We start from the raw sequence: 24,863 nt of genomic DNA on the forward strand, positions 1-24,863 counted from the left end.
CATATTTTTGTTTTCTTGTTCAATTACAATCCACTCTTCCTTATTCAGCAGGTTTAGTACCGGCCAGGTCACATCACTCATGCCAGACACTTCAGTAACTTGACAGAACGTTGGGCTTTATTGTCTGAATTTCTTTATTTTAACTTTTTTATTGAACATCTTGACTGTTTACGTAAAGAGAATCTGAAAGTTACAGATAAACAGAGTGATTTTTCCTTATTAGTTTGAAGAATATTTGTTTCTGTACTTTTATATACCAAATTCAGTAAAATTTATAGAATCACAGGACTGGAAGGCACCTCAAGAGGTGATCTAGTCGAGTCTCCTGCCCTACCTAAACCATCCCTGAAAGGTTTGTTCTAAATTTTTTCTAAAAAATCTCCAGTGATGGAGATTCCACAGCTTCCCTAGGCAATTTATTCCTGTGCTTAACCACCCTGACAGTTAAGAATTTTTTCCTGAAGTCCAAGTTAAACTACCCTTGCTCCAATTTAAGCCCATTGCTTCTTGTCCTATCATCAGAGGTTAAGGAGAACAATTTACCTCTCTCCTCCTTATAACAACCTTGTAGGTACTGGAAAACTGTTATCATGTCACCTCTGTCTTCTCTTCTCCAGACTGAAAAAATCGGAAAAAATTGTTTAATTTTCCCTCATAGGTCATGTTTTTCTAGACCTTGAATCATTTTTGTGGCTCTTGTCTGGACTTCCTCCAATTTGTCCACATATTTCCTTGAAATGTATCGGATTTAGATGGATATTGCCATTCATTGGTTTCTGATGAAATAAGCAGGCAGGGAAAAAGAATTGATGGTTGTTAAAGGTTGTCAATGCTACATAAATTTTCCATAATGTAATTAATATGCCCCATTTCTCACTCCAAATATATGCATTTGCAATCCTGAGATCTGTGAAGATATGTATCTTCACAATTCTAAAGTCAGTTGCAAATTACTTAAAAGTTGTTTTTATCAATACAAAGGAAATAAGTGAATTCTAATTTTTCTTCTTTTAAATCTAAAACTCTAGGCCTCAATGCCTTGTTATGACAGGTGCTCCAAACTCACGTCCTGCTTTGGTTCATCTTGTCCATGCTTTCACAAAAAATGTGGGTTTGATGATCTGTGGTCATATACACATGGTAAGTATTTTTTCTGCATTTTAAAAAAATAAGCTAACTTGGCTTCTTTCCATAACTACTTCTATTATTCTCAAATGTAAAGTGTCAAATTTCCCACTTCTCTGGAAGCTGAGATTTACTGATAACCTCTCATGGGATTTCTCTTTCATAATAGCACAAAGTATATTGTAATTTCGTGCAAGCCTTAGAAATGCTAGCATAGCAGATAACTTCAAAATGTTAATATGTACATCACTGCTAGATTTTTCTCCTCCCCTGGAATAATTTTGTAACTTTATAAAATGAACAGTCTTGGACACAAAGATGCTTAAAGATAAACAGTGTTTCAGTTCGTTAATCCTGGGGGGTAAAGCATGCTTGGCTAAATAAGGTTGATATTTGCTTTCCGTGTTATCCAGTTTGCTTTTACTTCTTTAGTATAACATGCCAACTTAAGGAAGAAGCCTGGTTGGGGGCAGCTGTGGGGAGCCTGGACGGAGTCGTGGACCCTCCACCTGCCCTTGGCTGGGCAGGGAGCATGGGGGACAGGGACACTGCCAGGGGCTGCTCTCAGCCCGCCCCCCGCCCCCACTGCACTGCAGGCAGGTGGAGGGTCCACCGTGGCTCCCTGGCTGGCCTACCCACAGGGAAGGGGGAAACCTGTGGAGCTGCCTGGGGGCTACTTGTGCCCCATGCCCAGGGCAGGTGGAGGGGCCGCCACAGCTGCCTGCTTGGCTCTTACCATGGCTGGGCTGCAGCTCCGAGCCACACCTCCCCCCTCTCCTCCGGCTGGAGCCAGGTTGGGGAGAGCCACGCTGGCAGCTGTAGAGGGCCTGAGAAGCCCCATGCCCAGTGTCCCAGCACCCTGCCCAGGGCAGGTGGAGGGACCCAGCCTCCCTACAGCTCGGAGCTGCAGCCTGTAAACGATAAGAGCTGGGCAGGTAGCTGTGGGGAGCCGCAGTGGACCCTCCACCTGACCTGGGTGTGGGGCCCAAGCAGGCCCCCCACTCAGAGCAGGTGGAGGATCCATCTGCGGTTCCTCACAGCTGCCCACCTGGCTCTTAGCATCAGAGCCCAGATTTAAGCACTCAAATCGTATTGAAATTTAATAGGTGCTGGGCACCTAACTCTCTTGAGTTTCTGTAAAAATACCAGTGTAAATTACCACGTTTAGACTATTTTCTTTAGATCTTTATTTTTAAATTTTGTTTTGTATTTGAAGCTTTTCTCCAAAGCTAAAGATACCCACAGTTTGGGTTAGTGCTCCCTTCAAATCACTGGAGTCAAAATCTTCAAGCTCAAAGTTTTGTTTCAGTGCTGTTTTTAAACAGAACACTTTACTATTCTGATAAGGGCAGTGATTTTTAAAAACTGAAGAATTAAGAGGGTTTGTTAGCAGGATGGAAGTTCAGCGAGTTTTGAAGGGGTTATGGTAATTGAGTCAAATTAACTCAACTACAAAAGACTGGCAAAGGGTCCAGCTAGTTGTAGATGTTAAGGGAGGATTCATAGAGGGGAAGGAGTATGTGTTTAAATTGTAGGCAATTGTCAGAGTGGCTGAGCCTCTCACCTTGCCATTGTAATCTGAGGTGCTCCAGGATTAACTAACCAGATTCTGTTGTGAACTACTTCATGTATTAGTGAATCTGGCAGGAAACAACTGCATGCCACAGGACCCCATCAGAAGTGGCTGAGATCTGGGTTTATTTAAGGTAGTGGCTGCCATTGGGGAGAAGACTAGCATCTTTATATGGAAATTAAAACAGATCACCAATTTCAGTTAAACTTGCTGGGACACAAGCAGCCACACAAAACCTGATGTGTACTTAACCTATAACTATGCCTATATCTATATTTTTTGCTACAAAAAACAAAACAAAAATACCCTTGTTGTTTTTATGGCAGAGGACAAGCCTGCTGGTGAAGCAACTGGAGCTTGAGAATTCTTGTTCCAGTAAAGCACAGGAACATGTATCTAAGAAAGGAAGACCTATTATTGCCATCTGAGTCAATTTTACTTTATGTTGATAGGTCTCTTGTTTTGAAGTGACAAAAATATCTTTTGAACTTGAAGTGTATTAGATTTGATTTTGGGTTAATTATCAATGCACTCATGCAACTGTACAAAGGAAATCTATTTTTCAGAAAATAACCAGTAGTGATTATTCTAAAATGCATTTTGGACTAATAGTAGTACATTTTTTTTGAAGGGCCCTCGCAGACAAGCCATTAAAGAATTGTCAACTGACTTGGCCAGATATCAGCGGTGGCTTATTAAAAACAAAATGAAGGCCTTCTATGCACCAGTACATGCAGAGGATTTGAGAGATGGGGGACAGTACTTAATGCAGGTACCCTTCTCTTGCACTTTTGTTTGAGCTAATGGGTGATTTGGCCTCAGAAGAGTACAGACATTTTTGCATTTTATATTTTACACTTTCAAGCATACATATTGAAATTGCATCATAATTATGCAATATTTTCACTCTACTACTATAAAGCTTTTATTAAAAAAATTGTTTTGTGCAAGTAAGAACATTTTCTTATTTTACCTTCAGTTAATATAATATTTTTTAGTATTTTAAAAATGCTTGATTGGCTTTGTTCTTAGGCTGCTGGTCTGGGTCGAATGAGACCAAACACTCTTGTTGTTGGATTTAAGAAAGATTGGAAACAAGCTGACATGAGGGATGTGGAAACCTATATCAATTTATTTCAGTGAGTACAAAATGCAGAACTGTTCTTTTTACCAAATACAGTAAACAAGAATATATAATCTGAAGAACTGCTTGTACCTCTAGCAGAGTGTAATCATTGCTATTTCAAAGTATTCATCTAAAAACTTTGAACTGTTTCCAAGTATTCCCAAACATCATTTTTAAATAATTAATATTGAAATCGCCTCAGTAAATCTAGTACTCTAGTGCTGTTTTTCAATGTGGGTAGGTATTATTGATGGTCAGCTATTACTTTTGTCAACCCCAGGAGCTTTCCCCGATGTGAGGCCTCTGGTGGCTTTAATTTCATCAGGTGTTGTTGATCACTCTGCTATTTCTAACTTAGTGTTAGCATTTCTCTTGACCCTGTGCGTGATCATAAGTTGTGAACAACTTAATATAGAATGGAAATCTTCTTTCAAGCCTCTAGATTTTTTGTCATGCATTTTCAGCATCTGTCCATGGAGAGACCTCTGACAGTCTGGTTTTTCCTGGGAAGTCTTTCACTATTTGAAAGCTTGTACTCTCCCTTCTGTGCTGCTTGTACTCTCCCTTCTGTGCTGCTGCCTCTGCAGCCTTCTCCTGAGCCCAGGCATTGTTATTTTACCTGCATCTCTTTTTATTTCTTTGTAATTTTCTCTGTATCTTGCATCAGCCTCAAAGATTTCTACCTGTCTTGCACTGTTACATTTTTGCCTTCAGAACTTTCTTTTAGTCAGTCACTGCCCATGTTCCAGATATAATCCATGCATCTTTCTTCTGCCTTCTTTTGGTGGCCCACTATTTCTCCTGCCATCTTCCAATTTGACCATGTGTCTTCCAGACTTTCTTTAGTCTGGTCCTGTAAAACACTGGAACAGTTGCAAGGTGGAATCTGATCTGCATTTCTTTGCCTTTGAACTGCTTTGTGCCTGTGTTGCTCTTTTTTTCCATCTCGGCTAACATCTATTCCTCTGCTAACTCTGATATCCCTCAACCAAGATGCCCATCTCTTAAATATACATACATGGTCTGTCTGGTGATTTCCATTGTCTGGTGATTTCCATGTGAGCTTGTGAATCCACTTGTGTTGGAAGAAATAGCCTTCTATATTTAGGGTGTTTGTGCAACAGAGATTCAAGAAGTGTTTGCCATTATTGGTTGGATGTCTTCTGTTGCTGTGACATTTTATATACTAAGTATTAATGTCAAATAAAAATAAAACGTGCAATATGGGTAAGCTCCTTTGTTACTGGAACTTTGATTTGGACTCTCCTAACTTGTAATCAGACTTACAGCCTAATTTTTCATTAAGAAAGTCTGTTCTCTTAATTTCCTTGCTTTTTTAAGGAGAGAATTTTTTCCTGTAAGTTACACATAATGGAAACCAGAGTCAGCTAGAACTTGTCTTGAAACCTGACTTCTTTATTATGAATGCTGTAATTTGTAAAAAAATAGTTACCATTAAATTCCATGCACACTGCATTCATTAATTGTTACTTTGTGTATTTTTGAAACTTCTTTCAGTGCCTATAGTTTTCAGAGACCGCTCTGGAATTTGTAGTTCTCAAGTTAGGGGATCTCTTATAAAATATTTTGGGACTTCTGGTGAAAAAAATTGTCCTGTATTGCTCAAAAGGATTAAATTTCACACACACGCTTTCACCTTTCCCATGGAGCTTAGAATGGTTTGTTTGTATTTCATTTGATCACTGTTTGCAATATTAGAAACGAAGTGAAATGGAGACAGTTGCTGTCCATTACACTTCAGCATATGGTATTCAGTCTTCTGAAGTGGCTTAATAGTTTGGGACTTAAAATCTGTGAAGTACAATTTACGTACATGAAGCTTAAGTCCAAGAGAAAAATCTCAATTGGGATTGTTGAGAAAGAAAAAGAGAACACGACAAAAATGCAACTTCTTTACCCTTTTACAGTGATGCCTTTGACATTCAGTATGGTGTAGTTGTCATCCGCCTAAAGGAAGGTTTGGATATTTCTCACCTTCAGGGACAAGGTACGCTTTATTTTGCCTCCTAGAAAAAGAGAAAAATAGAACAGCCAAATTTTACGCAGTTAAGTGTTCTATAAACTGTTTGTTATGCCTACAAGCAAAATATAGAGATTTAGTGTTTATAATTACTTTTAATATTTTGTCAACTTAAAAATACTTCTGTTAACCTTGTACAAAATAAAACTAGATGGAGTAGATATGACTTCTGTTACTGATGGGTTGCTTTTAATGATAAATGTTCTATGTTTCGTATTCTAACTTCTTTTAGAAACAGGTCTACATACATTATTTTCTTCAGTTTGTAACCACCTACATACTTAAATTTCCCCAAGGATTTAATATTTTACTAATATATGTTCAAACTCAAATGGGGCCAGAAAATCAATATTGCATATTAAAAAAGTATCCGCAGTCTAGAAAATTTAACTTGATTTAACAAAAGTTGCATGACCAAAGACATTTTGGATTCTTTCATGGCAAGTTTTTTCCATTCCAGTGACATAAAAAGCCTGGAGATGATACATCGGCATTGGATAAATAGGAAACAATAAAGATAATACATTTCTAATGCAAAAAATTAATGGTGATTCAAAGAAAGTAGTTTATAGACTTAGTTTTTATTTGTATTAAACATTATGTTAAAAGAACATTATTAAGGTGGCAAAATCAAGCACTTAACTAGATATTAGATGATGTAATTAAAAACTATCCCAGGGTTTCATTTTTAATTCAGGCATTTATTGACTTTGTAACCTTAATTGTGTTGTTTTAGTGTAGTTTTCCTGTGTATAATTTCCTAGGTTAAAAAATAAAAAATATTTTATCATGTGATGTCATACTGACACCAAATGGGTCATCAGCAGAGTTGGAACCTTTAAATCCACCACAAAGGCCTCTTCCACTTGAGCTAACTGAGCGACTAATAGCAGAAGTAGGTTGTCATATTCTGTGTGGACCAGTATTAGAGGAAAGATAAAATATTTTGCCAGAGGGTTTCCCAGATATTTGCTGATAAGAGAAGAATGGTGAGACTCAGGATTCTTCGGTTCCATTCTGAGCTCGGTAGTGGAGTGTGCTCTAGTTACCACAGAGCTTCTGCCCATTCCCCCCGAGTGTGATCCCTGCTGCCCCGTCCCCTCCAACCTGCCCTTGTCCTATCCGTTCCCCACCCCACATCTAACAGTCCAGTCCTTTGCTCCTCACCTAGCCAGTTCCAGTCTCCACTCCTCAGGTTTTCATCCCAGTCTCTTTGATCAGCCAGTCCAAGTTTTCACCCTTGGGGCTTCCTGTCTACCCCACAAACACCCAGCTTATTGTCCCCAGTCTCCTTGCCTAGCCAGTCCTACTCCTATATGAGGACAGATTAAAAGATTGAGACTTTTCAGTTTGGGAAAGAAATGACTAAGTGCGGGGGAATATGATAGAGGTCTATAAAACCATGAATTGTATGGAGAAAGTTAATAATGAAGTATTATTTACCCTTTCACACCACATATGAACCAGGGATCACTTAATTAAATTAATAGGCAGCAGGTTTAAAACAAACTAAAGGAAGTACTTTACATAATGCACAATCAACCTTGAACTAAATGCCAGAGGATGTCATGAAGGCCAAAACTATAACTGGGTTAAAAAAAGAATTGGATAAATTCATGGAGGCTAGTTCCATCAGTGAGTATTAGCCAAGATGTTCAGGGATGCAACACCAGGGTCTGGGTGTCCCTAGGCCTCTGACTGCCAGATGCTGGGACTGGACAATGAGATGGATCACTTGATTGTCCTATTCTGTTCATTTCCTTTGAAGCATCTGTCATTGGCTGCTGTCGGATACTGGGCTAGATGGACTCTTGGTCTGACCCAGTATGGTCATTTTTATGTTCTGAGTCTTCACTCCCACCACCTGGATCCATCCAATCTCAGTCTTGCCCACAACCCACTGGGTTCCAGTCTAAAGCAGCTCAGAGCTGCAATCGTAGGGAAAATCCTTCTCATCCCTAGGCTGGAGTGTGACCAGTGCAGATTAAATCTTCATGGAATTTAGCTGCTATAATCTAAGTAGTATGTGTTGTGCAAACAGATTTGTCAAAATCTTAAAACTTGACCAAATTTGGGTGGATTTTCGTAGAGGACAGCAAAAGCAGGTCCCTAACAAAAAGGCCATCCACTGCCAAACTTCAAGGCCACTCTAAAGCAGAGGGGCACGAGAGGCTTTCAAATAAAAGTTTGACAGAATTAACATGGTCAAAACAACCTATTTTCCCCCTAGTCACATTCTTTTAAAGTGGCTTACCCATTTTGCCTAAAACTTTCCCAAAAAATTCATTCTGAGGCAGACAATTGGCATGGAAAACTTTAGCCCAAACAGTTAAAGTTTGGTAAAGTTATAAGTAAGGCTGCGAGTTTGTCATGGAAGTCATGGATTCCGTGACCTACATGACTTCTGCAGCAGCTGGTGTTCCTGACTCAGGGGCAGCTCAGGTAGCCCCTGTGCCAGTCGCACTGGCCACTGCTGGGGCAGTCTTGGGCCACCGCACCCCCCTCGCAGCAGAGTTTGGGTGTGTGAGGGGAACAGGGAGTTGGGGTACGGGACAGGGTGAAGCAGGCTCTGGGCAGTGCTTACTTGGGAGACTCCCTGGAGGCAGTGACATCCCCCTTGCTCAGCTGCTAGGCAGAAGTGTGGCCAGGTAGTTCTGCGCTCCCATAGGCCAGGAACTGTGGCCAATGGGAACTGCGGGGACAGTGCCCTGGGTGGAGGTGGTGTGCAGAGCTGCCTGGCCACACCTCCGCCTAGCAGCTGAGCAAGGGGGATGTCACCACTTCCGGGGAGCCCCCCATGTAAGCACCTCCCAGAGCCCGCCTCACCCCATTCCGTGCCCCAACCCCCTGCCCACTCTCACACCCAAACTCTCTGCTGCTGCTGGGTGACAAAGTGGTGGAGCCAGGTAGGGAGCCTGCCAGCCCTGCTAATCCCCCCCAGCACCTACAGGGGTCCTGGGCCATGTGCTGCCACCTGCGGGCGCTGCCCCAAGCAGCCAGGCTGCCCTCCCCACAAACCCACGGGGCCCCGGGCAGTCCCTCCCCCTCTAATTTTTATTCACTGGTATTTTTAGTAAAAGTCATGGACAGGTCACAGGCAGTGAATTTTTGTTTACTGCCAGTGACCTGTCTGTGACTTTTTTTTATTAAAAATACCCATGACAAAAACATAGCTTTAGTTATAAGCCACTGAGGACTATGTCTTATAGTGGGAAGTGTCAGGCAATCTTCATAGTAGGCAGTTCTACCACCCCTCACTAATCTAATACCTCATGGAAGGGATCATATGTTCCTGACAGCTTTACCACTGGTCTCAAACTTAAGGCAGTCTTAATTGTCTGGAGCCATTGCTGACTTAACTGATAACTTCTAGCTGAGAAATCCGTTTTTGACCAGGTTTTTTAACATTACTGTGCCTTTTTCTATTACGTCAATAGTTAACTACCTCTATTATTGTCATCTTCTGTTCAAAAAGGCCTTTGTCTGAGCTTGTCTGCTGAAATGAGGTTCTTGTCTGCTGAAATGTTCTTACTCACTAGATTTTGGACAAGCCACCTTCAGCAAGCAATTTTATGGAATTATAGTATTGTGACTTTTAATATTTTTGGAAAAATGCTCAGCTTGAGATAGAAATTGATCATAAATTTTTAGGATCTATTTTATACCAAAGGCCCCAGGTTTCAGTTCCTTTCTCATACTAACAATTTGACATAATGTAAATATGAGGATTCAAACCCCTTATTTTCTCCAGCTCCATAGAGGTGAATTAGCTCTGTGTCTACAGAGTGATGTAGTTCAATGCCTATAGAATTTGAAAAGGTATAATCTGGGACTAAGCTAAAATAATTCTTACTTTCAGAGGTAGAATTTCTATGTATGTAACATGTTGTTGCTGTTCATGAAGTTGTATAAAACAGTTGATTTTCTCCAACTGTTCTCCAGTTGATTTTCTTCTAATCTATTATATCATTAATTATCCATAAAACATCATTTTTACAAGCTAAAAGTAAGTTTAATGTTGCAATCAGAAATGATATCAATATTAATCATTTATCTCGTCACAGAAGAATTACTGTCCTCTCAAGAGAAATCTCCAAGTTCAAAGGATGTTGTAGTAAATGTGGACTATAGCAAAAAGACTGAAACAGACACATCTAAGGTTTTTTCTCCACCATCCAGTGAAAAAACTCCTGGTCTGCATAAAGGTAACTTCTAGTGAGCTGTGAGATTGGACCGTTCTTTTTACAGAGTTGAATTACAATGTTTTTTTTTTTTCTCTTGGCCTTCCCAGGCATTTACACTGTCTGCATATTACTTGAGTAGTCACTTAGAAAGTGTAAGCAAAATTTTTAAAACCTTGATGCATAAAGTAAGGCTCCAAGATCTTAGGCACCTAAATAAAAAGCTTGTCATTTTTTGTAGCGATAATGAGAACTGTAGGAATGCAGAACTTCTTGAAAATTTGGTCAAATCTTTATATGCAAGCTTAACTCTAAGCCACCAAGGTTAAGAAATGTTGGGCTTAAACTAGAACATTTAATTAAATGCACACTAAAAGAACATTTTTAAAAATGAGTCAAGACACCTTGCATTCATATATGGAGGAAATGTTTTTCTTGTCCTTTTTTGAAGACAAACTCTATGGCTATGTGAAGTATTAACACATTTTAAAGAGCTAATCATTATTGCAGGATATGTTAATCCTCATCCATGTTGTGGTTATTTTCTCACGGTGTGCTGCTTCATTTTATGTGTCATTTTCTGAATGTGTACGCTACTTTTATCTTCATTAACTCCACAAAGGATATTAACCTTTATTTTTTATTTTTTATAAACATTTTCCAGAGGAGGAAGAAGATGGCAAGACTCCAACACAACCACTGTTGAAAAAAGGCAGGCATTTCCATCTTTTTGTTACAATCCATTTTTTCCATACTGCTACCTTCCATTTTCTTTTTTCTCACTCCTTTTATATATAGAGTATCAACCATTGGATGGTATCCTGGATATCTGTTTAACTTGGATTAGGAAATTCAGGGGTCAAATTGTGGTGGTAGAAAAAGGTGGTGGTACTCTTAAGTCCTCTCACAAAATAAGCTTTCTTCACATGAATTGGCAGAAGCAGTGCACATACTAGATGTGCATACGTTCAAAATATGATTGATTGTGCATGCTTATGAGGTTTCCTGAACTTGGTTCTGCCTCAGTGGGGTTTGAATGTGTCCATGAGGTCTGCTGGGTTCCTTGGTGGGGCTCACATGCCTCTCTGGGTTCCTTGATTTGGGGTGGAGGGGAGGAATAAGGTAGTTGTACTCTCTGAAATGCTGCTCAGTCCTGGTGCCAAACTTCTAATTCTTTCCTTTCTGTATAGATTTTAATAAGATCATCATTATAATATTTGAGACATCACTCAGTAAACTATGCAGCTTACTTTATGCTTCCACAAGCAATGAAACGGTTATCAATATTATACTTTGGGCATCTTAGTGAATACTTCAGTGAAATGAATGGGACTATTCAACTTTTCAGAATTATTGTTCCAGGCTCTCCACAGAGTCAGGCAAACATTGCTTAATCAGTTAACCTCAAATGTGAAGGGAGGATTTCTTCAGAATTATAAACACTAGAGAACTTACCTCTTTTAAATGAAAGCAGAGATTGTGGAGCACAAGATGGTGGCTTGGGAGAAGTGCCAGTGTGCTTTGTACCATTGTGTACTGACCTAATTCAAGCTCTGTATAAATGTATTAATTCAGTCAATTTTAGTTCACATCAGGAATATTTTTGGGTTTTGTAAAATCAAATTCATACCTTTTGGCTTAGAAGCTAAATACCAAGTAAAGTGGCTGGCTGCTGTATCCAAATCTAAATTTTGACTGAGAAGGAGGTAGAAAGGTGTTTTGTTTTGTTTTTTAATCCATCCATTTCACTTCTGTGTCTGTTAGGTTTATTCAGAAAGTCATTTTAGTTTCTTTCTCAGTTATATCTATAGCCTCATTATCTAACTAAAAATTCCACCTTTTTAATTACAGCAACTAAATGTTTTGTAAAATTTTTCTAAGCCCTGGAACCTGCAAAACATCTTATTCTGTACGTAAAATACTACATACATATTCAGCATCAAAATGGAGTCTGTTTACAATCTTAACTTCCTTAATGCATTTAACTATATATTTCTTTCTTTTTTTTTTTTAAATGTAAGAAATTAAAATAATACTTCAGAAGTTGTAGTTTTCTACGATTTTTGTCTTGGTAAAAAAACTTGACAATATTAAAGAACCTACAGATGTGTTTTGGTGAAACAAGAGCAGCAGGTCTTTTCTTCAGTATGAGAGATGCATGGAGCAGCACCCACTGTTGCTCTGAAGTATGTTTTTTTTGATGTTTGGATCAGATTGATGGAGCTATAAGTGTAGAGAGAGAGAGAGAGAGAAGGTCTTGCAAATTGTGCTCATCTACCAAAGGTCTGCTTGTTGTTCCTGTTTAGTTTTTAATCTTTCAGAACAGTAGGTTTAGCTGGAGAAGTCTGCAAACTCTTTAAACTTATCTCAGTGTGCATTTTTACAAGTCCATTTAAACAAACTATAAAGTCTGAAAATAAATATTTTTAAAGTCAGAATTTTTTTTAACAATACAAATATTGGAAAACATAAGAATGGCCATACTGGGTCAGACCAAAGGTCCATCCAGCCCAGTATCCTGTCTACTGACAGTGGCCAATGCCAAGTGCCCCAGAGGGAGTGAACCTAACAGGCAATGATCAAGTGATCTCTCTCCTGCCATCCATCTCCACCCTCTGACAAATAGAGGCTAGGGACATCATTCCTTACCCATCTTGGCTAATAGCCATTAATGGACTTAACCTCCATGAATTTATCCAGTTCTCTTTTAAACCCTTTTATAGTCCTAGCCTTCACAACCTCCTCAGGCAAGGAGTTCCACAGGTTGACTGTGCGCTGAGTAAAGTAGTATGCATCCGATGAAGTGAGCTGTAGCTCACGAAAGCTCAAATAAATTGGTTAGTCTCTAAGGTGCCACAAGTACTCCCTTTTCTTTTTGAGTAAAGAAGAACTTCCTTTTATTTGTTTTAAACCTGCTACCCATTAATTTCATTTGGTGGCCCTTAGTTCTTATTTACTTATTCCCATAATATAACTTTTTCTTATTCACTTTCTCCACACCACTCATGATTTTATATACCTCTATCATATCCCCCCTTAGTCTCCTCTTTTTTCCAAGCTGAAAAGTCCTAGCCTCTTTAATCTCTCCTCATATGGAACCCATTCCAAATCCCAAATCATTTTAGTTGCCCTTTTCTGAACCTTTTCTAATGCCAGCATATCTTTTTTGAGATGAGGGGACCACATCTGTACGCAGTATACAAGATGAGGGTGTACCATGGATTTATATAAGGGCAATTCTCTGTCTTACTCTCCTATCCCTTTTTTAATGATTCCTAACATCCCGTTTGCTTTTTTGACTGCCGCTGCACACTGCTTGGACGTCTTCAGAAAACTATCCATGATGACTCCAAGATCTCTCTCCTGATTAGCTGTAGCTAAATTAGCCCCCATTATATTGTGTATATATAGTTGGAGTTATTTTTTCCAATGTGCATTACTTTACATTTATCCACATTAAATTTCATTTGCCATTTTGTTGCCCAATCACTTAGTTTTGTGAGATCTTTTTGAAGTTCTTCACAGTCTGCTTTGGTCTTAACTATCTTGAGCAGTTCAGTATCATCTGGAAACTTTGCCACCTCACTGTTTACCCCTTTCTCCAGATCATTTATGAATAAGTTGAATAGGATTGGTCCTAGGACTGACCCTTGGGGAAAACCACTAGTTACTCCTCTCCATTCTGAAAATTTACCATTTATTCCTACCCTTTGTCCCCTGTCTTTTAACCAGTTCTCAGTCCATGAAGGGATCTTCCCTCTTATCCCATGACAACTTAATTTACATAAGAGCCTTTGGTGAGGGACCTTGTCAAAGGCTTTCTGGAAATCTAAGTAAGCTATGTTCACTGGATCCCCCTTGTCCACATGTTTGTTTGACCCCCCTCAAAGAACTCTAATAGATTAGTAAGACATGATCTCCCTTTACAGAAACCATGTTGACTTTTGCGCAACAATTTATATTTTTCCATGTGTCTGACAATTTTATTCTTTGCTATTGTTTCAACAAATTTGCCCAGTACTGACGTTAGATTTAACAATACTACAATTCTGTGTTTGAGATTAAGCCACAGTTTTTCTTAAATCTTTTACAAATTCTCTTTTTCTCAATTTGCTAGACTCGAAAGGCCCACGTTCTCCTTTAAACTTGGCTGACCAAAGACTTCTTGATGCTAGCTCTCAGTTTCAGAAGAAACAAGGCAAAAATACTATTGATGTCTGGTGGCTTTTTGATGATGGGGGTAAGATAATTTGTAATGATGATAAAAGCACTTGGTAATGGGTATCACTCATGCCAAAGGCTACGTTTTAGTCACAGGTATTTTTAGTAAAAGTCATGGACTGTGCTGGGGAGGGGGGGTTGGTGGGGCTGGGGCAGGCTCCCTACCCAGCTCCTGGGAAGTGGCAACCCCAGCTCCTAGCTCCATGTGCAGCCTCCTCTCCGCCCCAAGCCCCCGATCTGCAGCTCCCATTGGCTGAGAACCGCGGCCAATCGGAGCTGCAGGGAGGGACGGGGGGTTGCTGTCACCCTTCCCGGGAGCCTCATCGCCTCACACCCCAGCCCTGAGCCCCCTCCACACACCCAAACTCCTGCTGCTGGGAGGCGGAGAGGGGCGGAGGTGGCCAAAACTGCCACAGCAGCAGCCGGTGCTCCTGGCCCGGGGCTGCCCGAGCTGCTCAGGCAGCCCCTAGGCCAGGTGCACCGGCCGCAGCAGAGAATCCATGACCTCTGTGACAAACATGGAGCTTTGCTCCTGCCATATATAAATTGTTGCTATACACTATTAAATAGAAAGTTGACACTGCATATTAGTTACTCAGTGTATTTCTAAATATTGTGGTCTAATGCAGGTTTGACATTGTTGATTCCTTATCTTCTGACAACCAAGAAAAAATGGAAAGACTGTAAGATCAGAGTGTTTATTGGTGGAAAAATAAACAGGATCGATCATGACAGGCGAGCGTAAGTTAACCTTAATTTTAAATAAAACATTTATGGTATTATGGAACTTTTTGTAATCAGGCACAATAGGTAAATGTTTTTCTTATTTAATAATGACCTTTTCCTATTACACTTGAATTGGGAGGTACCTGAATGCTAATTTATTGGTACTAGTTAACATAGCACATGATCATGTTGTTTAAAATAACAAATAGCATTTGAAACATTTTAAGCTACTTTTAGCTTTAGAGATGTAATCATAAAGAAAATGTTGCCTTTACTATTGTTGTGTTTTTTTCCAATTTGGCAAATACTTTGTTTCTTGCTATGTTTTTAAAGGGAGCTGAAACTAATATGACCAACCACAACAGATCATAAATGTTGACTTGCATTCACAAGATAAGTCTAAGAACCATTATGATGGTATGTTAACTACCCCACTTCTGCAAGGTTAGAATAGTCTGTTAGGTTAGGGCAACACCTAGATACAAAATGGATAGGTGCCAGATATCTCATTTAATACGGTAAAGAAACAGGGACTCAAATTGGTAGCCCTAGCTCAACTTAGTAAGAAAAGGTCACAGAATTGGGCCTTAAATTAAGGCAGGTCTACTGAACTGTGGGATATTTACAAGTTTTTCTCATTCCTTCCCTAAAAAGTAATACAGGACAGTCAAGGGTGATTACAGAAGAGTTTGACTATTTAGTTTAAGATTGGACATGCTTATAAAAAAAAAAGTGGTAAATTTTTGCACCCGTACTGTAAATATCCTTGAACAGAATGAGAAGGCATTCAAGAAACTGAAAGGTACGTTAGGGCCTTAAAGATCGCTCTTGTCAGAATTACGGTGGCACTGATGGCATATCTCAATGTTTCCATCACAGATATCTGTAAGGCTGCTGCCTGAAATTCTGTACACACTTTAACACACCACTAACCTCTTAATGTGGCATTTAGATCTGATGTTTACTTTTGGAGGGCAGTTCACCAGTCCCTGCTTAAAATTTAACAAGAAAGAGACCACTTGGAAGAAGAAGAAAATTATTATAGTAACTACAGCGCCTCAAGAACCTCTACATAATCACAATTCTCTCCCATCTTCTTCTTTTACTTAGAGTTCTACTCTCATAGGACTCTTGGGTTTAGCAGAAGGACTGAAGAGGTTGAGACTACAGTCTTTTTATAACCTCTGCTCCAAATATTTGGTGCCATGCAAAGGTTTTTGTATGGCCCCAATGCGTACTATGTTCCAGACAGTTCGGGATGCTCAGGTACATCCTGGTATGATTATATAAAGGCAACTAGTTCTCAGAAAGCATTACTATAGTGTGTGTGTTTGTTTACAGCAATTTATTTTTATTTTTTAAAAAGTTCCCCTAGTTATTTTTCTGAAAACCCTAACACTTAAAGAAAATTAATGCTGCATTTCTAGTGATGGGAATTAAAAGTTTGGAAAATCTGTTGGTTCTGTTCTGTAAAACAGCTGTCTGGTTTACAAATAAGTTATGGTATATGAACCTTTTGGCGTAATGAGAATGATTGATTGATGGATTGATTCTGTTGTCCAAAAGTTTTGTGTTGGCTTAAGTACATAAGGCTGAGCTAAATCTCCTCCTGCAACCTCTGATGAAGCAGTATTTTTGTTTGAATTACTCTTAAACATATGGAGACTGCATGTAATTTTTGTTGCAGGAAATCCCAACGTCTGGTGATAAACAGATCACAAACTAAACATTTATTTTGTGTTCAGGTGTCTCAGTTTTTTATGGGCAGTTTTCAGTGAAGTGTTCAGTTCCTTAAAAACTTTAAATACTTTGTATTAAGCATACTTTTAAATGAGCTGTCCAGACATGCCAATGTCTAAACAGAGCATCTGTATGATTTTTGTAGAAACCCTTGCCCTGCCTCATTCTCTGTTTTTATGCTTACCTGTGTAGTTCCAAATTAGATCGCTTTTGGAGTGAATGTCGATGTCTCTTTGTTCTGTAAAAACAGCCCTATAAAAATGTTAACTGACAAAATATATTATATAATATATATCTAAATTTTTTGAAATTTAGGATGGCTACTCTGCTCAGCAAATTTCGGATAGACTTCTCAGACATCATGGTACTTGGAGACATTAATACAAAGCCAAAGAAGGAAAAGTGAGTTGAAAATGTTCCAGAAAGACACCTCATTTACTAGTTGCATTCTTCATTTTTCTGTTTAACACAAAAAGCATAAAGCATATAATTCTCTACGTATGTATTTTGATAAGTAAACTACATGGTTACAAAGACATAAGCTTTCAGAGAACAGTGCAGGTGGGGAGCTCCTAGTGCCACGAATTCAGTATTGGTTTAGAATCTCCTAATTAGCGAGATACCACAAAAGTGCTAGATTCTAATTCCAACAAAATGAGTTAACTACAGTAATTCTACCTTAATTGAAAGATGGTAGAAATGGAGATAAAACTAGTGTATGCTTATCTTATCCATAGTCATATACATCTCTAAACCCAAAATGATGTGTATAGCCTGATCTTTAAATCAGTTGTATGTCAGTATTAATCAGCTCAGTGAATGAATGAGAAAATCCAAGTCCTGCTGAAATTTTCTTATCCAAAGAATCATTAAATATTTCTGTTTCTCAAGCTTGAACAATTTGGCTGCCTGCAGTTGATTCCTAATACTGCTAGTGCCATTTTATGATGGAATGTCCTATAAGACCTAAGAGATCAGAAGATTGAGCTTCATCTTCCACCTGAAATCTTGTCCAGTGTATAAAAGTTATAAAATGTGTGTCCAAATGTCTTTTGAAAATTCTTGTAGCAGAGTAATCTGAGCCAGTTGCTTTTCAACATAGCCTGGCAGGTGCTGGAAATATTTGTCTAGAATTCCTAAAATGAGTTGTACATATTCATTATTTTGATGGATAAGTATTTCATTATCAGAAACTTTTTGATAAAATATTTATACTGAAACTATATATTGTAGATGAGCAAACTATATAGCTTCCTAGATTGTCAACAGTGTTTGTCTTTTAAATATCCTAATTGATATGACAGCGGTTGGGGGCAGGTAAAGCATTTTGAGACACATGTATGTAATCTTCAGGGATTTACAGCAGAAATTGGCACAAAGTGATGCAGAATTTAACTCCAAAGGTGCCTAAAGTACAGAGTGTTAAAATTCAGCCATGGAGGAACTGCTTAACCATTTTGAAAATCAGGCTGTTTAGCTTTCTATCTTTAGCTGTACAGTTAGGGACATTTTTGATCTCAGATAAATTTAATATGCACAGCAAATATGAGCCTTGTGCATGTCTTGAGCAAATTCCCTAAATGGCCCCTGATGTGGTAGAGTTCAGGCATCTCTGCAGTATGACCCATCCATGATAAATGTACTGGGCCAGGTCTTCTGCCCTATGAAATCCCATTTGTGCCTGTCCAGTAACACAAAGTGGATTTAAAGTTACTCTAAAGTGAGCTGCTGGGAATTCCCACAGAAATTTCTGGATGGTGTTAGTCTGTCTGTCACCTTTTCATATCCCCATTAGGTAAGAAGCATGCCTGGGGTAAGAGTGAGTGTGTCCAGAATGTGCTGAGTTCCAGTATTTATGACGCATGCTGCAGTGAATTTTACTAAATTGTGAAGTATCTACAGATAGTTTTTTAGCACAGAAATAGAGTTTATAGTGACTGCATGATAACAGAAGTATTTGTGGTTTTTTTTTTTTTTTGTTCTCATTTAATACTGGTGACCCATGGAGTTAGTTTGATTTCTTCACTCTGAGATCATGTGTTGTGTGATCTACGTAGAATAATAAAAGTGTAAAATGTATTTAACCAAAACTTTTGTCATCAAAATGTAATTGAATTCCAATTTCTCTCATATCTACTTGAGTTAAATTGATAGGTGTTTGTTTTTTACGCTTCTTCATTTCCTTATATCATCAAATTTCTAGAAGGATGATACTCTCCCTCTTGAAGCTTATAATTTTCTTTTAAAACGTTTTTCTTACATTTCTATATGGAGTTGAAGCTAGTTTGGCACTTCCTTCTCTGTTAATGATCTTCAGTCTAGATTGTTAGAAAAAACAAATCAATTTTTATGTAAATTTTGAAATCTAAAAGACAGTTCCCACACTATTAAGTTTGATAGTTAACAGCTGCTTAAAATATTAATATTCATAGGTGTTATTTATTTATTTATCTTTCACAAACCAGCAGGTTTCTAATATCAAAACACAGGAATGAGAATTTCAGTTGACATTACTTCTACTAGTTAATCACAAACCATACAAGAGTTGACTTATATTTAGGAATATTTTTCTGTTGCATGGAAAATCACAGTTGACACATGCAAAGAAAAGAGTAACAGTATCTATTTTTAATGTGAATATTGGTTAAAAATCCTTCTAGTATTGCAGCTTTTGAAGAAATGGTTGAGCCATTCAGACTTCATGAAGATGATAAAGAACAAGACATTGCAGATAAAATGAAAGAAGATGAGCCTTGGAGAATAACAGATAATGAACTTGAGCTTTACAAAACTAAGGTATCCCTTTATAACTTTTAATTATTGTGTTGGCTGTTGATAGAGTGGTGATCCTACTGTGTCCCATATACCCCATTTTAATGAGTTGATTTTTTTTTTTAAGCTTCTTTGCTCTATTACAAAGTGGGTGTGGTGTGAGAGAATTCAGGTGGGAAAAGGCTTGAAAACTCCACTTGCTCATTCATCATTGGACAGTAGGAAATGTTCCCCGTGGGGCCTAAGTCATCAGTAACTGCAGAAATTTTAATTTAAAAGGGATTTCTAGTCCCAATAATTAAAAAGATAACCTGTGTGGGTATGGACCAATGCAATGTTCTTTCCTGAGTCTGTAGCCAGTTTGATTGCTTCTGCAAATATAAACACAGGGAGACTAACAGCTGTTATGGTCTACTCCTGCTGTTCAGAATCCTGTGGAAGCAGAGCAAATACAAGAATTAGGTAAACTTGACTTTTGGAGAAGCAGGTGCTGGAGCTGGGAGGAGAAGAGGAAGAGGAGAACCCAAAATGGTGACTTGAGAAAGGGGTGGATTAGTACAGGAGTCTTGGATAGCAGGCACAGGCCAGCACAGCAATATCTAGAATGCTGAGGGAGGGTAGAGTAGTGGAACCTCACAACAGGTGGTTCTAGGATGTAGATGTCTGTGGGGAATACGGAAATAGGAAGGAATCTTCTTTTCCCTTCCAGCAGCCAGAAATCTCTCGGGGTGAGGGCTTTACTTTTATAAGTTGCTAGCTAGAAACTGACATGAGTGTTCAAGAACAGAACCTTAGAAGGAATCCAGCAACCTCTCTTGTTCTAGGCAACTAAGCGGGTAGAAGTTTGGACAGAAGGGACATATGTTTACTTTACAAACCCAAGTGATTTATTAAAAGTTGGAGGGAATGATACACTATTTTAAACAACACAGCAATCCATTTTGACCTCCTTTTGCACATTTCTTGCATAAATAAGAATTGTACTTGATTCTGGATTGTTGAAATAATGAATAGATCTCCCTAACGAGTTTGGGTTGATATTTTTTTTCCTTTTTAATTACAGAGCTACCGCCAGATTAGGTTAAATGAGTTGCTGAAAGAACATTCAAGCACAGCTAATGTAATTGTAATGTAAGTAAAGGTTGACTGTTTTTATACTATTTTCACAGTGATACAGTAACTCTATTACTATATCGGTTACACAGGTAATACAACTTATTTTGTGTATTATCCTAGGTACAGTCTTTTAGAGTACAAGGTAGAATTAGAGAGAGAATGCTTTGTAATTTGGCTTGTGACACTTACAGGCATTCTGCTGCTTGTGTATTAATTGCTCTCCATTGCCTTCAAATTGCTCTTTAAAAACAAAGATCTTCTATCTACAGCTACCATATATCCCATTTGCCTGAATCATACCTGTCTCTGCATATTCTTTGTACTGTCATCCCCACTTACAGTGCAATTGGATTACAAATTTTTCAGTATAGAAATTTTTTAATTTCACACATCCTGCTCTCTGTACAAAGTCATGTAAGGTTTCAGTGCTTTCTGAAGCAGTAAAAAGATGAAACTTGAGCAATACAAATAAAGATTTAACTGTTTCCAGTGAGGCAAGAATTGAAGGATTCCACCAATACTCTGGAGGGGCTGGTGGCAGAGAATGTGACTATAGACTGTTGCAGTCTGAAGCAAAAGCATTATCTTGGCCAAGATTTGGAGAGTGACTGTGGTTCTCCTCGCCTGGAGAAACATTCTGAATGAAGCCACAAGAGTGAAATGCTGATTCCATCACCTCCCCAGCCCCACCCTTGGAAAATTTCAGGAGTGGGTAGACTTAAGGTGAAACTTGAGATGCCCAAAAAAAAAAGTTACAATTGAGTCCATGTAGCAGAGTGTGTCTTTTTTTAAAGACAGTTTTGGCTCAGAACTAATTAATTTCTTTGCACTCAGGATTGTGAACTGACTACATGTAGTCTAAAAAACAAAAGGTTATGAAATGGGTTAGAATTAAACATTTAGTAATTTCTACCTTTTTATTATTTCAAATTGTATTTTTTGTATTTATGCAGTACTACTAGTAGTCTGACTTGCTTTTTAAACCATTCTTCATTTCCATTTGCTTTTTTCTTTGTTCTTCAAATTGTAGGAGTTTGCCAGTTGCACGAAAAGGTGCAGTATCTAGTGCACTATACATGGCCTGGTTAGAGGTTCTATCAAAAGACCTGCCACCAATCCTTCTCGTTCGTGGGAATCATCAGAGTGTTCTTACCTTCTATTCCTAAACACTGCGCAACGTGCAACTGTGATGAAATGGTACTTCAGTGCCTGGAAGAGAGTGACTAAGATTATTAACATCACAAAGGCAAAAAGTGACACTTCTTTCACTGTTCTACTGACTTGAAAGCACACAAGGAAAGTCACTATATTTCTAAAGTTGTGAAATCTTCAGTTTTATTCAAATTCTTCTATAACTTAATCTTGCTTAATGGGGGAGGATTCCTTGTTAGACTGAAGAACAACAAAACAAGCTTTTTCTTTGCTACTTGAATAGCAGCAATAAGTGTTTTTATTTTTGATCAGTGAAAGGATTATAGATTTATAAAAGCCTTTTAGCCTTGAGGTGCCTTCTGAAATTAACCAAACTGCATCTATACACCCAATTTTGTACATTTAGATAGAATGTCAACATCTGCCTTCAACTAAGACTTTAGCTCAAACGTCCTTTAGTTTCTAGTCTCTTCCATCTTGCAATAAAATGAATGCTGCTTTTCAGTCTTCCATCAAGCTATTATTTTTAGTACTGTGTTTTCTATTCAGAATGTATTAAGGATACCTGTTAGATTTGAAACAAAGGTAGGGCAGGTCAGTTGGAATAAAAAAATCATAATGTTATTGTCCAAGACTTTGTACTACTGAACTTGTACCCTTAAAACTAATTGCGCTAGACAAATGATGGGAGGACCTTTTTTTCTCAGATTTGACATTGTGCCCTTCTTTCCATTCAAAATTTGAGATGCATATAACTTTGGCTACCTTGGTGAAGGTTAGTGTGTCAGTCTTTAGCTCTAATATGTAACTGTATTCCTGTTGTAGGCTGAAGATAGCTTTTTGGATTATTTTAGGTTTTTTAAAGAAGAGGACCTGTCTTAATTCCTGGCCTTCAGATCTTGGTGTCATTTAGTTTATTTGAAGAAAGTGTTAACCTAAGGCTTGAAGGAGCAAATATGAGCAATGTGATGCCATCTAACAGAATACTGTAAACACTATGTGGAATCTCGCTACACCATCCAATATAAAATGTAAAAACTAAAATTTGGAATCTTTCATCAAATGGTTAACTGGACCACTGGTTATTAGGGGAGCTGTTTTTAGGTCAGTTCATTCAGTTGTCAGACCTCACATTTAGTCTTACTAAATAAATACTCAGGCTTAATCTAGAAATTTAGACCATCATACATGATACTTTACACATTTTTCATGTTTAATAAAAACTGCCAATTTTTGTGTCCTTCCGGTGTATGTTTTGACTACTTTCTAATTTAGTCTTCTAACACAAAAATAAAAATTTTCACTTGAGCCTTTGTACAAAGGTGAGTAATATGAACTATTTTTTAAATTCCTATATATTTTTCAGGAAAGGATTGCCTAAAACATTTTGCAACCTCTAGATATTAGTACTGGGAATGTTACTGGGTCACATTGCTAGTGTTTCAATGATTTTCATTGAAGATGATCCTTAGAAAAGGTTTATTTTTATGCTTAACATAGCATTATATTAAATACTCATAGTTCCTTTTGAAGGAAAAAGCTATTAGTCATTGTGAAGTAAGATACAGCGTGAAGTAGTGACAATTGGAGATGTGTTCTACGCTTTATCCACAGTGCATGCTGTAGTCAGGTCATTGGTAAGTCACAAAATCTCCATTTTTGCATTTGGTTTCTACCAGTCTGGATCTGAATTGGTTAAATTGTTTCAATTTTTTAAAAGCAGCATGTTTTGCTGCCAAGTACAAAGTAAATTAATGCTAACATGGGCCTGGTTAAGACACAATTTATAATCAAACAAATTCTAATAGTGCTGTTTAATTACAGAAAAAAAATGTAACAGCCTCATTGTGTCTGTTACAGGTTTTGCAGTGCTTGTTGAGGTGGTAGGGATGTCTCCTTATTCAGTGAACATGGAATCGTTGCCATGTTTCGTTCTTTTTGTTTTGTTTTGTTTTTAAACAGATGGACAATAAGGCATGAACTTAGTGCTGCTATCTTGAAAATGTGCACAGGTACACTTATTTAAAGTTTTGTCCATTCAGGAAACCATTGCTTGTTATCTGTAATGCAGGAACCAAATGAAGTGTGTGCATACATGCATATATGTGTATAAAATATATCTAAATATGCATTTGGGGATGGGGAGGGAATTGTAGTCTGTAAAATAATGTAGGATGCTTTTCACATATGCACTCTCAAAACTTCACTAACACTAGACACCAGATCAACAGTTTCAAGATTTATTGTAACACTCTAATAAACTTCAACAGTTACTAGTAATTGTGAGCAACAGATATTAGCTAGTGACAGTCATTCCGATTTCTATTTAGTCTATATAAACTTTGATTTTGAAGCCAAATTTTTTTTAAGTTCCAATCATTGTTAATGACTTGAAATATATAATTTCTCATTAACGCATGGCAATTGCATTATTTCTGTTGATGAAATTTCTTTTTATGGGTTTAGAAGGAGCAACCATAGCTGAAGAAATCAATTATTTATTTTTTTGTTCATTTGTTTGACTGTATTTAGGTTTCTTTTCTTTTACATACATTCTTTTTATATGCTTTCCTGACATTACATATTTAAAAATGAACTATGGAATTAATTTAAAGATTTGAGCTTGGTTGGGTATTTAGTTATCCACTGGGTTTGAAAATGTAATATTTTGATAATACTGTACTGTAACTGTCACACATGCTTTTCTAATGTTTTAACATTGAATATTGCAGTTACTACTTTGTACAAGGGGACACTGCAATAAAAGGAAGTGACTTCAATAAAATTGTCCAACATAGTCTATTTTTATTGAAAAATGTTTGCAGTATTTTCAGTCCTTTCCTGATATGTGAATTTGTGTACTGCAATTTTGTAATGATGTCAGATGACCGCTATTACACTAAATATAATATTTCTAATTTACCATGCCGCCAGTGAATGGTTTGGGGGCACAACTGGTGGTGGTGTCAAATGGCAGACCTACTCTCTACCAAGTTAATGATGTCAATTGGCTTAGAAAGGAATAGCATCTAACCTTACTGAGCCGAATGCCAAACCTTTGAAGGGAAGATATGTTTACACAAAATAACT

The 24,863-nt window shown here is 37.9% G+C and overlaps 1 protein-coding gene across 3 annotated transcripts in view; it reads left to right on the top strand.

Moving 5' to 3' along the window:
• The window catches only part of SLC12A2 (solute carrier family 12 member 2), a 102,310-nt gene extending 77,695 nt beyond the window's left edge, over positions 1-24,615 (top strand). The window contains exons 16-27 of one of the 3 annotated variants that reach the window (XM_073344868.1): positions 1,029-1,140; positions 3,330-3,470; positions 3,731-3,837; positions 5,753-5,832; positions 9,930-10,070; positions 10,711-10,758; positions 14,164-14,286; positions 14,897-15,008; positions 17,049-17,135; positions 19,394-19,529; positions 20,569-20,636; positions 21,652-24,615. In XM_073344868.1, coding sequence (XP_073200969.1) covers positions 1,029-1,140; positions 3,330-3,470; positions 3,731-3,837; positions 5,753-5,832; positions 9,930-10,070; positions 10,711-10,758; positions 14,164-14,286; positions 14,897-15,008; positions 17,049-17,135; positions 19,394-19,529; positions 20,569-20,636; positions 21,652-21,787 — 1,291 coding nt within the window. In that variant the 3' untranslated portion in view covers positions 21,788-24,615. The remainder of the gene's footprint in view (positions 1-1,028; positions 1,141-3,329; positions 3,471-3,730; positions 3,838-5,752; positions 5,833-9,929; positions 10,071-10,710; positions 10,759-14,163; positions 14,287-14,896; positions 15,009-17,048; positions 17,136-19,393; positions 19,530-20,568; positions 20,637-21,651) is intronic. The other 2 variants (XM_073344870.1, XM_073344869.1) reach the window with 2 other exon arrangements.
• The last annotated feature ends 248 nt before the right edge of the window (positions 24,616-24,863 follow it).

This window comes from Lepidochelys kempii, chromosome 5 (assembly GCF_965140265.1).
Source record: "Lepidochelys kempii isolate rLepKem1 chromosome 5, rLepKem1.hap2, whole genome shotgun sequence".
NCBI classification, from domain to species: domain Eukaryota; kingdom Metazoa; phylum Chordata; order Testudines; family Cheloniidae; genus Lepidochelys; species Lepidochelys kempii.